The 13,963-nt window shown below is 40.2% G+C and overlaps 1 protein-coding gene across 1 annotated transcript in view; it reads left to right on the plus strand.

Annotated features, from left to right (window-relative positions):
• pmfbp1 (polyamine modulated factor 1 binding protein 1) overlaps positions 1-13,963 on the plus strand; it is a 149,379-nt gene that overhangs the window by 77,292 nt on the left and 58,124 nt on the right. Inside the window, exons 10-14 of the mRNA XM_066713796.1 lie at positions 3,704-3,778; positions 5,390-5,473; positions 7,621-7,767; positions 10,655-10,738; positions 12,517-12,708. Of these exons, the coding sequence (XP_066569893.1) occupies positions 3,704-3,778; positions 5,390-5,473; positions 7,621-7,767; positions 10,655-10,738; positions 12,517-12,708 (582 nt within the window). The remainder of the gene's footprint in view (positions 1-3,703; positions 3,779-5,389; positions 5,474-7,620; positions 7,768-10,654; positions 10,739-12,516; positions 12,709-13,963) is intronic.

Genomic DNA, 13,963 nt, shown 5'->3' on the forward strand with positions numbered 1-13,963 from the left:
TGAAGTTTGCCAATGAACATCTGAATGATTCAGAGGAGAACTGGGTGAAAGTGTTGTGGTCAGATGAGACCAAAATCGAGCTCTTTGGCATCAACTCAACTCGCCGTGTTTGGAGGAGGAGGAATGACCCCAAGAACACCATCCCCACCGTCAAACATGGAGGTGGAAACATTATGCTTTGGGGGTGTTTTTCTGCTAAGGGGACAGGACAACTGCACCGCATCAAAGGGACGATGGACGGGGCCATGTACCGTCAAATCTTGGGTGAGAACCTCCTTCCCTCAGCCAGGGCATTGAAAATGGGTCATGGATGGGTATTCCAGCATGACAATGACCCAAAACACACAGCCAAGGCAACAAAGGAGTGTCTCAAGAAGAAGCACATTAAGGTCCTGGAGGGGCCTAGCCAGTCTCCAGACCTTAATCCCATAGAAAATCTGTGGAGGGAGCTGAAGGTTCGAGTTGCCAAACGTCAGCCACAAAACCTTAATGACTTGGGGAGGATCTGCAAAGAGGAGTGGGACAAAATCCCTCCTGAGATGTGTGCAAACCTGGTGGCCAACTACAAGAAACGTCTGACCTCTGTGATTACCAACAAGGGTTTTGCCACCAAGTACTAAGTCGAAGGGGTCAAATACTTATTTCCCTCATTAACATGCAAATCAATTTATAACTTTTTTGAAATGCGTTTTTCAGTGGGCAAACGTACAAAATCAGCAGGGGATCAAATACTTTTTTCCCTCACTGTAATACAGATATACTATCATAATGTATCCCAGACAGTCTCTTTTTGGATCCATTTCCCTTTGATTGACTGCGATAAGGACAGAGATAGCAGTCTTGATATCAACCAGTCACTACAACTAGGCTGTATCTTGAGAGTAAGCAATTTAAATTCTCTCTAATTCTACAGTGTAGTGCTGTACATGTTTTCCAGCACTGTGTTTACAGAGGCGCCCTGTGTGTAGCAACAGCATGGAGTTCGTGTTAAAAGCAAGTGACTATTAGACAGCTCTGAAACGTTTTAAAAATATAACCATTTCTCAACTTCCACAGCACTGACTTCCAAGACTGACTGAGCACATGACAAGACATTTGTTTCCATATGTAGGCATTAGATATGAAAAGAGAGAATAGGAATTGCTGCAAATAAGGAACTATCTGACATTTAGCACATTTACAAATGATCCAATTGGTATAAATCAGTCAAAGAAGGCCCCTGCATAGCTGACAACTTTGTGCAATGGTGGATATCAGACTCACAGTTTAGTACAAATCTGCTGAAAGCACAAAGTTACATACAGTTTTCTAACATATCTTCTGTTTTGTATACACACCAGAATAGGCCGGATCTTGTTTGGTCATAGTGTGTTGTGTATACAGTGTGTAGTTAGAGTCCTTTGCTGCCAAAAATAACACTTTTAAGATTTGGGTCTGTTACACTGTGGCCTCTTTCAGTTTTCTTTAAGTTAAATCAGATTTCCATGTACATTGGTGTTAATAGTTTGTTTTTGTTTTTTTCTCTTTTATATTATGTTTGTCTGTGTCCTTTAATTGAACATTTGTTCTTTATTAAGCATTATTTTTTCACTCCTAAGAATTTCTGCTGACGTATTTTATCACTCCGCCGTGCCAAACACACTGCAGCCTTTAGGTACGCAATATAAGTGCACTCACTTATGAAACTGTCTTAAGTTATTATAGACCACACTGCCTTCCTTTGTCAAAGTGCAACAGCTGAAAAACATAGGTCAGAGTAGGACTTGGTTAATAGCTTCTCAGAGAGCCATAGTAAGTGTATATTTGCCCTGACTTGCAATAAATACTAACTGTAGTTTTCAGTTTAGCATAGTCATTTATTTCACTGTGTGTTTATATACATTACCATTTTCAAGTTTTACTTTCTCCCTGCTAGTGCAATTTAATTTCCTAATATGTCAAGACCTAATGCAATAAAACCTGAAACATGTTAACTCTACAGAAACCTTTTATTCCAACAAAGAAAGATGAAGCCCAATGGATGTAGTGGTAGACATAATGAGCTTTACTCAACCCTCACAACACCGTAAAAAGTTCAGTGCCCATTAGATGCATGGGTCATGTGACCGATCTTGTGAAGGGCCACACTTTAAGAGTTAGTGTGACCCTGGGGAGCCTGAACTGGGGATGAAATTAACAAAGTTTGACTGAACTCGTCAGGACTGAGACAAAAATCTGCAGGACTGGGAAACCAGATGTTGGAAACCTGAAATTTCCAACGGAAAGGACTCGCTGTGAGGTCATTCCCCTTGTACGGGAAATATTTCGGTGGGGGTAGTACCACTTGCTTTGGGCCTCTTTAGCTGGTGTCACACTGCTGCCAGCGACCACACATTTCAATTGTCTGCTTCACTGCAACATCTTTATTTAATTGTGCAGAGCTGAGAAAGTGTATTTGAACCGATAAAATCCTGAAATGTCAGGGCATCAAGGCATTTTTCTCACGATGACAATACAACCATGTGTTTCTCCTCTTTTCATACTACTGTCCTGGCAGGCACATTATCAGGCTGTATTCTCCGGCACATTATCAGGCTGTATTCTCCAGTAAATCTAAGTTAAGACTGCTTGATTAGTGATATTAGATGCAGTTTTGCCTTTGTATTTGCCTCCCACCTACTATTTAACTCTGCTGCTTGAGGTGTATATTATTTGAACTGACTGGTAGCAGACAAGAACTTACCATGCATTTCACGTTGATGTTGGAGTGTGTTGCTATGCTGGTTGCTAGGGATTTAGTCGCGAGTGACGTGAAAAGTCCAAATATTAAAGGTGTCCTTCTGAAGCAGCTCTGTGCTGTGTGAAGTAGCTAGAATCCATGATTCATGATTCATTTGTGTGTGTGTAAAAATCTGCAAAAATTATACAAACAAATGATGATTGTATATTACATTGTCTTTTAGACTGTTGATTAGGATAAAACATGATTTGGTCACTAATGGATTAAAAACAATAAGTGAAATTCTGCAGAAAATTCTGCATTGGATTATTTGATATTGTATTATGTTCGTTCTGTATTTGACAGTTTTTTTAGAATTGGTGCCCTGTGTACATCTATCTATATATATATATATATATATCTGTAGAATTGATAGCCTTCTCTCTCTCTCTCTAATCAAAACACACCCTTGCATAAAATGGTTGCAGTGCTGATGGGTTTTTGATGTAGATCTACTGCAGTTATACTGATATTCATCCTGTCTGCTGTATCAACATGGTTCAACTGCATGATAGTTATCCTGGTCTTAAATAGTGCATTTTACTGAAATAATATTGTAGGGTTACTGCATCAGTTTGGTGAAACAAAATACATACAATATTTACATTGAGTTCTAAATACAAGTAAATAAAATACATGGTGTGGTTAAAATAGAAAACATATAAAACTCTGTTCTATAGCTATGGATGTGCTTTATGAATCCCTTGATGTGGAACTTCACTGTCCTTATTTCTGTAAAAAGTGTCGTATGGCATTATAAAGATGACTACTTCTCTCCAGCACACAACATCTCACCCAGATTAAGAGAATTGAAGACTGTTCCTCCTTCTTCACCTCTCCACTCTATGCACCTTTGCTTGGTTGAAGTAGTGAATGTGTTTCTTTATAAGCGTGAGGACATCGTAATCTCAATTATCAAACTGTTTTTTTGTTTTGTTTGTGCAGGTAAGTGATGAGATTGTCTCAAGCCAGGACATCCTGTCCAGTTCACTCAGAGGCACTCAGCTGCTGAAGACTGAGGTATGTTTACACACAGCGCAGCCACTCCCTGCTCCCAGTATAGCGGCCCAGTATCTGGAGTGTGTTTTGTAATAAATACCCAACATGATCAGGCAGTAGAAGAGTCTACTTTTATTCTCCGTTTTGATATTAGATTGAAGCGGAAGGAGATAAAACAGGGAACACAGAATTAATCTTAAAATTCAAAAGAAAGATTCGAGTATAAGATAATTTCTTAGTAAGCCACTCCACTTTTATTGTTAGTTTTCATAAATGTAATCACCCAAATAAAAAAATAAAATAAAAAAAAATGTACAACGGCAAAGATATATCTCGTCCTCTCTGTGTTGGGATGGTCAGAATATAAATAAGGTAATCAGTAGTACATAGAAACAACATATTCAATGACAGTATGTGACAGTAATTGTATTGATCTTTAATAAATGCCATAGAATATTTGTTGTAAGTGTGTTGAGATAATACTATGTTATAAAACATTACATACTGGGACGCAAAGTGGAACATAATAATCTATGTTGGAGTCATGACATAGGTCTTAAAGGAAATAGAAAGAAAAACAACTTAGATTGATTGATTGAGCACCAAAAAATGAGGCTGTGAACTGTGAACCCTTACTTTATTATACTTGTATCCTGCTTCACAAATATGTCCCTAAATGGAAATGTATATCAAAATTGAAATGCATCCTGATTGTAAATGTGTAAATAAATCAACAAACCATCCTTCTGTAGGTATGCTGTGTAATAAAATAAACATACAGGTAACCAGAAATACTGTGAATTTAGTTATATTAATCTGTACATGAATGTTGTGAAGTCCTATTAACGTAGCAGTATTTTTAACCAGTGTGTTTGTGCTTAAAACATCATGTAACTGATCATAGGCCATAACGTAATGCAGTCTAGAAACACAAACTAAATATGTGATACAGGAAGTGCCCACCACAGAGACTGAAGCTCTTCTATTGTGATACAGATGTTGTAGAGTGTTGGAAAATATGTTGCTCTGCACTGAAGTAGTTAGGGAACTACAGCCACAACATCCAGATATCACACAGTCTGGAAAGTAATGGCTACATTAGAGTTACCTTTGCTTGATGACAAAGCCTGTAAAGGATGATTGGGTGGGGGGGGTGGATGTGAGAGGAAGCAATTATCGTGGTGTCCATTGTGTGGGTGTGTTTGCTTGACTGTGTGCCTTTGAGAGTGTGACTGCATCAAGGACTGTGATATTTAGCAAGGAGATCAATACAAGGCTAAATGGTAATGACCAGTCGCCAATGCAGCACTGAGGGCCTGGGGAGAAAGGGAGCTGCTTGGTCAGTCCCCCACCCCCCACACACCCCTCCTGCCCCTTGTGCTATAACAGCAGCCATCACGGAACTGCCGGCAGGCTAATTAGCTTTAAAAAAAACAATCTGATCAATAACTTAAGTCTTGTCTCGCTAATTGCTCATTGGTTGACATTGGTTCCGGCTATGTTGGTACTGTGGTGGTCTGTTTTTAATCTCTCCTTCTCCATTCACTCCTGTTTCCATCTCTTTCCTTACCCTTCCCACCCCCTTCGCATCTACACCTGGGATGCAAAACAATAACCCAAAATGAAACCCAGTTGTCACGTCGGGACGCTGCTATCCAAAAGCTGCGCAGAGATGTTCTGGTGTCTCACCAAGCCCGGGACTCCCTGTGTGTCGAGGTAAATATCCCTCCCGGACAATCTGAGTAACGAGGAATTAAGGCAGCATCGTTAGCCACAGACTTTCCACTGGTAATATGCTTACTGATGACTTCTAATAAATGCTAAACATTAAAAGGGAGATTATTAAAATTATTATTTATAACTTTTGACAGTTATTAGCAGAATTTGGTATATGTTACATGATTTTCTGAATGTTAAGCGTATGTCTGTATATTATGATTTTGGGTAAGATAATTATATATATATATATATATATATATATATATATATATATATATATATATATATATATATATATGTAATTGTATATACACACACATACATCTATAGTATATATCTATGTGTATATATATATATATGTATATATATACATACACACAAACACAAACTATCATTTATTTATACATACACATATATATATATATATATATATATATATAGTATTTTACATATGGTATCTAGGTTTACAGAAGTAGCCAAATCAACCAATATTGGTTAATTTGTAATTCATATTTGAGGGCTTATTATGTAGGTGGTTTTGCTTTCTTTCATTTCCACAGATATTGTGCAACTGTCAGGATTTAAATGAAATATTGATTAGTTTTGTGAGCTTGTGAGTTAAAACAAAACAAAACAAATAAAACCCTTAACACTGGTATAAATTGTAGGTTTCAAGGTATAGCCTTGTTGTTATTATGAAATTATCTTTGCAAAAATTCCCTTTTGCTTCCACTCTAACATTGGAACTGCTTTGATTTTTCCAATCTTCTTTTTTCAGTTGTAGTGTGCTAATGTCATGATTTAAATGAAGTATTGATCAGTTTAGGAGGGGAGAATAGAGAGAGGGAGAGAGAGAGAGAGATTGTAAGAGAAAGAAAGAAAGAGCAGGGTTATCGGTGTGGATCGCGAACAGAACAGGGGATTCTCATCAAAAGGAGGAGCATTTTTTTGGGAGGGATAATCAGAAAGCCCAAACTGGTTCTTTTAATTATGAAAATAAATAAATAAATCAGGAATTTGATATTCATCGTTGCTAAGAGGGTCTCGGTCTGGGATTCGATTGTTGTGCTTGTCAATGGAACGCAATCAATGATGGAGGGAAAGGGAGGAAACATTCAGCTGGGTCCCGGTTTCTTTTCTCCTTTTTTCTTTTTTTTTGGGGGGGGGGAACGGATTTCTGGATATTTGTTTTATTTTTATTTTTCTTCCATTTTATGAATGGACTTTCTCCTAATTTTCCTGGGCCTCCAGCTTGCCTCTCTGTATTCCTTCGGGCAGCGATGTGCCAGTGTGTGGGGTATGTTGGGGAAGCGGGGGGAGGGAGGGAAGGTAGTTAGTGGCGGTGGTAGTAGGTCCTGGGGTGGACAAATGTTCAAGGTCTGCCTTTTCCCTGTGTGCAGTGGTTAAGTAGGTGAACGTGACCTGCTAATCATCAAGTTTTTTTTTACGTTGTGTTTTCTGTCTGTCCTCACTTAGGCAGGTGGATTCTTGAGGGCAAAAGTATGATGTTTCCTGAAATACACCAAGTAGTGTGGTTTTATTTATTCTTAGATTTTTGCTTTTACTGTACGGTGGAATTAAAATGCCTTTTGGATTTGTTTTATATAGAGGAAAATAAAATAATTCTCGCTTCACCTTGTGACGTCTGTAACTTACATTTTCTGTAAATGAACCAGCAGGTTCAGATTGCCACAACTGCATGTGTAATTTATTTTTATTGTTCGGCTTTCTTTGAAGAATTCAAAGTTTCTTTTCTCTTAAATTTGGCTGTTATGTAGCAGGCTTGAGGAGGGGTTAGGAAGGTTTCATAGGACACAGGAGTCGTAGCTCCAAGAATGACCAACGGATTACGTTTTTTTTCATGGTAAACACATTGCGATTGATTTTCCTTTCTCTGTTTTTATACGTCTTTTTATTTTCCAGGCATACGTCCTTTTAGATGCAGAAATCCAGTGGTGGAGGATTTTAGGCATGAGAGAGGGTAGGGAAGTGCGTGCCTTGTGGATACAGAAGTCAATGCTGATCTAGGACCTGGCTGCTAGGTTTAAGGACAATCTTCCAGTTTTCCTGAAGAGGCAAAACGTTCTTTATATGGGATTGATTTTCTCTTCCTCTGCGCTCTGCTGTGTTTTGTGGTTCGATAGCTGGACATCCAGCAGCAAAGGATCTCTCAGCTGCAGAGAGAGCTACAGGAGAGCCAAGCTGAGCACCAGCAAGGGCAGAGCCGCATCCAGCAGCTACAGAGGGACTTGCACACGGCAGGGCAGCAGGGAGAGGAGCTCCGTGCACAGGTACTCAACTTACTGCAAGGCCCAGGCTTCGAGGGCCTTGCTGCCTCACAGCCATTCTCTAGTGCTCTCGCCAGCCATTTGTATGTGTGTGTGTGTGTGTGTGTGTGTGTGTGTGTGTGTCTGGGTTAGGGTGTGTCCATTAAACATTCTGCTCTAGGTCAATTCTTCTAATTTAAGTGCAGGATCCAAAAGCCATGTTGAAAAGCTAGTAAAATTGGCATACATCTCAGTGCAAAGCTGATAAAGGAAGCCCTTGAAATTGTAAAGTGAGAATTCATGTGCTTATACAAATGGAGCAACAAGTGCAAGCTGACTTTGTCCATGATTAAAATAAGCTTTAATACCAAATATCTTTAATGACTATGTATCTACTATACTATGTATATATCCAGTCTTTTAATGTAGCTCTGTGGTTTTTGGTACAGTTTAACAAAAACAAAAAATATTAATAATGTTTTTAAGATTTTATATTATTATTTTGTTTGCTCTCTCGATAGAAAGAACTATGGAGAGTTTTTGCTGTACCATCAGCTCCCTCACATTTTTCTAGAAGCCTCTGCACGCTCCGGTCCTGAAGCTAAAATATTTGGAAGAATGTTGCAAGAGTCAAGTTCGGTGTCTTCAGCGCTGATTTATTCTGGCGTACTGTTGCTGGCAGAACTTAAAAGTAAAAAAAAAGACCACGTCTCTGTCTACAGCACAATGATTTTGAATCAATCTGTGTATCCAGACAGACAGAGAGGTGGAGAGTTCTCAGTGGGGCTGCTAACCCAGTTCAGTAGTGCTCTTACTTTAATATGTGCATCCATGGCAGATAGAAGGGGGTTGTAATCTGGATCACCATGTCTCCTGGTACAACTCTTAACTTGTGAGTTACCAATTCAGGATGATTTAATCTCTCACTAGCACTGACTAAGAAAGACCATTCGTAGCCTTCAGATCATAGAAGATTGATCCTGAGCAGACTTTTCACATCTCAGCTCAGTTTTATTTTTGGTTGCCACCCACTGTGGATCAGCCATTCATTTAATTCAAGCTCCAGGAATTACACACTACCGTTGCTGTATTACTGACACAAGCCTGGTCCCTGGGCTTTCTCAGGAGGGGCTGGGACTGCCTTTGCGAAGTAGTGTGCACTTGAAAATAGTTGTGGAAGTTATTCATTGTTTGTTGTGGAAAATCCAGAGAGTGGAAGAAACAGAAAGGGGTATAATTAGTATAATGTATGAGGTGTTGAGCTACAATTTGCAGACCAGTGGAGCACACAGCCTGCCGTGAGGGGGACACTGACTTCAACCAAAGCACATCAGTTATAGAGGGGATACATTTGAGCCATATATCCCTGGCACTGCTTATTCAATCTTCATGGTTTATTTTATATGGACAAGCAAAACAAAGACTACCTTGGCGGTGAATTTGATTTATTGACCTTTCTTCCTGCCAACCGTCATCAAAAACCTTAATTTCTTAAAGATATCAGGGAGGGGAGTCATCCCCCCCATGTAAGCCATGTCACGTTTTTGTCCAAGTCAGGCTATGTTGTTAAATGCTAAATCGTGCTTGCATTTTTCTCTGCCTTATACAGACTTATGCTTTCTTTACTGCAGGGAGCCGATGGGGCAGTGCACTAAAGTATCAGTACATATACATATACTATATACTACTGTACATATACTAATTATTATCAGCCATAACATTATGACCACTGACAGGTGAAGTGAATAACACTGATAATCTCGTTATCATGGCACCTGTCAGTGGGTGGGATATATTAGGCAGCAAGTGAACATTTTGTCCTCAAAGTTGATGTGTTAGAAGTGGGAAAAATGGGCAAGCGTAAGGATCTGAGCGACTTTGACAAGGGCCAAATTGCGATGGCTAGACGACTGGGTCAGAGCATCTCCAAAACTGCAGCTCTTGTGGTGTGTTCCTGGTCTGCAGTGGTCAGTACCTATCAAAAGTGGTCCAAGGAAGGAAAAGCGGTGAACTGGCAACAGGGTCATGGCTGGTCAAGGCTCACTGATGCACGTGGGGAGTGAAGGCTGGGGCCCGTGTGGTCCGATCCAACAGACGAGCTACTGTAGCTCAAATTGCTGAAAAAGTTAATGCTGGTTCTGATAGAAAGGTGTCAGAACACATAGTGCATCGCAGTTTGTTGCGTATGTGGCAGCGTAGCCGCAGACCAGTCAGGGTGCCTATGCTGACCACTGTCCACTGCCGAAAGCGCCTACAATGGGCATGTGAGCATCAGAACTGGACTACGGAGCAATGGTGGGACTGGAAGGTGGCCTGGTCTGATGAATCATGAGTTCAAGGTGTTGACTTGGCCTCCCAATTCCCCAGATCTCAATCCAATCGAGCATCTGTGCTGGACAAACAAGTCCGATCCATGGAGGCCCCACCTCACAACTTACAGGACTTAAAGGATCTGCTGCTAATGTCTTGGTGCCAGATACCACAGCACACCTTCAGAGGTCTAGTGGAGTCCATGCCTCGACGGGTCAGGGCTGTTTTGGCGGCAAAAGGGGGACCTACATAATATTAGGCAGGTGGTCATAATGTTATGGCTGATCGGTGTACATTTGAATATTTTAGGAACAAAATATAATAATAGAAGGTATCTACTTATCTTTAAAGGGAAGTCTTATAGTAAACAAATTCACAATGTTTAGCCTATGATGGAGAGCTCACACAGTATTATAAATATATATTTGTCCTGTATATTACTAAATATTATTGTCCTGTGTGTACACAGTGATGGTCTATGAAGTCAGATTGAGCTTTATCTACTCAATATATGTAGTGTTGTTCTTTCAAGGTAATGTTAAGAGAAAGGTTGATATTAACATTACATGATTTTGTTTTTCTCTGATTATGTGTCCCGCAGCTGACAGAGGCGAAAGATCGGCTGGCCCGGGTAGAGGGCGAGAACGAAGCTCTGAGGCGGTGTAAGCTGGAACAGAGTGTGGAAGTAAGACCAGGCTGGTTGCAGCCCTGTTCACACATCACCATGGTACTATAGGACAGATTTTCAGCTTTGGCATTGGGGCACCATTCTCTCTTCTGGTTTTCATTCCAATTGCACTCTCCAATACTTAGTGTCTGCCCTTTAATTGGACTATTTAGAGGATTAGACCTTTCTTAACTGTTTTCAGCTCTTAAAAAGTTGTATATTAGCACTAAAAGTGTACCATGTGCTGGGTTCCAGACCCCTATTTAGGTCTAATACTTCAATGACCAGGTGTCTAAACTTTATGGAATTGGGCCCATGCCAAGCTAAATTGGCTTATTATGGGAGTGTTTTGATACAGTTTAATTTCCACTTTTATCTGTACATAATTAAATGCTAACCTGTTTAGACAGCTATAGGGGAGCAGCAATTTATTAAACAAGTTCAAGACAGACTGAACTGTTTGTTAAATTTCTTGGCAACAACACACAATACAAAGCAGATTATTTGGAAACTGAGCACAGAGGGCACAAACTGTTATAAAACACCTAATGAAGAAAACTGTTAAATTAAGGGTTCAGTAAGCCTATGTGATTAAGAGTAACTAGACACAGGGCTACTTCAGGACAGGGATTGGAAAGCCATGTGCTAATCTAAAGCACAGGGCTTGTGTTGTTTTCCCACCAGTCGTGCCATTTTGCCAGTCTGCCTTCATAATATTTGAATTGGATTGGAAATATTGGATTGGAAAATTAAATATTCTTAAAAAACAAACCACCAAAACATTTGCAGTGCTAAAGGCACATTAGAGGAACATTTGTTTTTTTTATATTTTTGTTCTGACTAAAGTCTTTAATTAACATTTGAATTACAAATAACAGCAATAGGTCACTGCAGTGAAAAGCACTATTTATATGCAAGACAGATTCACTGCAGTCCATCAAACTGTTCCTTAAAGTAAAGCACACTTGCAAGTGGGCCATGTTTTTACATATGTGCTTCCCCTGCGAGTCACACACTCCTTCCATTAGCCTGTGATCTTACACAGCTTTCCCTGGTGAGGTTACTGACAAATTAAATTCTAAGCCTTTCTGTGGATGGCTGCAGGGCCTGAGATTGCACTCATTGCAAGGTAAAGAGCAACACCCTGGACTGTGCCAATGTGTTCCTGTGGGGTAGAAACCACAGCATGTCCCATCCAATGTGATTTCCATCATTAATAATACAGCAATAAATACAATAACAGTGATTTAAAAGTTACAAAAATAGGACTGTTTGCACTTTAAAACAACAGTAGGCTATAATTGTTGGGTTCATGTCTGTGAGCAATGGGTTGGATTGTGATTGTCCAAAGTTGGCTGCCAATGGAGTCATCATCTTCAGTCACCATGTTTTGTGTCTGTTGTAAAAGGACCATGTTACTTAGCACTGGATACATTTTGATTCTGTCTCTTTAGGGTTATGGGTGACATTTGAAGGTTGTTATTGGGCCAGCATAATTGATTTGAAATCTATTATGAGGGATACAACTTATGAGATGCGGAACAGTGACCAAGTCTATATCTCAATATGAAGATGATATGGGATAAACATGGACCTTTGAATATCAGGTGCATTAAGAAACTGGGGTATAAAAGGATATCTAGCATTTATACAGCATCTCTCAATACATTGTCATTGTGCATCAGAATAGAGAACCATTTGTTCTGTTCTGCTGTGCCTTGGTGGCTCAGTTAACAGGGCCTGCTGGAGAGGCACTTGGTGTTGATGCATCTGTGCTCTGTGTCTCTGCCCTGCAGGTCGATCGTCTGGCTGCCTCAGTGCTCTCTCTGCAGGGGGTCGTGGAAGAGAGGGGGAAGGCCGAGGCTGCGGAGACTGAACAACGCTGGCAGGACTTGGAGAGAGAGCTGTCTGAGACCCGTGTCCAGCTCACACATTGCCACGACGCAACAAGGGAACTACAGGCTAAAGCGCAAGATGCCAGCCAGAGGGTAAGAGGGCAGTTACCAACTTTCTGATGCTGTTGTATTCATCTCCTAAGCCTCTTCTCTCACTCCCTCACACACCCTCTTTCTGTCACTCTCTCTCAGGCTACCACACAGTGTACAACCCTCTCTAAACAAAATTAATCCACTTTTTCTGCCTAATAGCCCTGCAGGTGGTGATATTTAATTTTGTTTGCCTTCTGAAACCGGACCTCTTGTAAAGTATCTTCAATATCTTCTCCACAATACCTGACCTCAGGTTGACTTTCTTTCCCTCTTGGAATAGAAATTAATCCCACATAAATGGAAATCATTCTGCATTGAAAATTAAGCTAGGCGGATCGGATGATTTTGCTATTATTATTATTTTTTTTTTTTCATAACCTTGCTCTCCAGATCACCTTTAACTTTCTCTCTCTCTGTGGCGCTCCACTAATGACGCACAAACCCGGGCTCCAGTGCTTAAACTGTGCAGAGCTGCCTAAGGAGCAGATTACATTGCTTCCCTCCCCTGCAACATGACCGGAGTGCAGAATAGGTGGAGAGCAAAGAGACGTGGGCCTTGTCTTCTCTGTAGGACAAACCACCATCACTGCTGTGCATTCACATCACAGGGCACTAGTGCAGTGCTCCTGACATCATGGGGTTTTGCGGTCTGTTGTTCAAGTTGCTTTTTCATTATTTTAATCACTAAAACAGTCCCTTTTATCCACTCTAGTTCTTACAGGCCTTTCATTTGAACAAACTATTGCCATTCTTTGTAAATAACAGTTGGTGCAGTTCCCTCATATCTGTCAGCAATAGCCTTTTTCAAAAACATTGCTACCACACTGCTAATTTTAAACAGACTCCATTTTGTCATGAACCAGACTGTAAGTAGCGTATAGTTATGCTGGTAGCTGGAGTTGATGTAGTAGCATTTGTAATTCTATTCCACTCTACAAAAGACTTAGAAATAATATTTTATCAGATCTAAAGCTAATCAATGGTGTAGATTTAGGTAGGGACGGTAAGGGACATGTTCCTACCAATGTCAAGCGAACGCTGAATTGTCCCTACAAATAATTGTGATAAATCTGAAACGTCAAGTAATTTTATCCACTCCAGAAAGTGTTAGCTCTATCCAGATCGTTGCACCTACTGCCTGAAAACCAAAACGCTAATTTGATTGTCTTCGGCTTTAGGTTCCGAAGACGGGGCGCAGTGAATGATTCAATAATGCATTGCTCCCGATTTCACCTGTGAGTGCAGAGTTATTAAA

Source organism: Amia ocellicauda, chromosome 9, assembly GCF_036373705.1.
Source record: "Amia ocellicauda isolate fAmiCal2 chromosome 9, fAmiCal2.hap1, whole genome shotgun sequence".
Classification (NCBI taxonomy): Eukaryota; Metazoa; Chordata; class Actinopteri; order Amiiformes; family Amiidae; genus Amia; species Amia ocellicauda.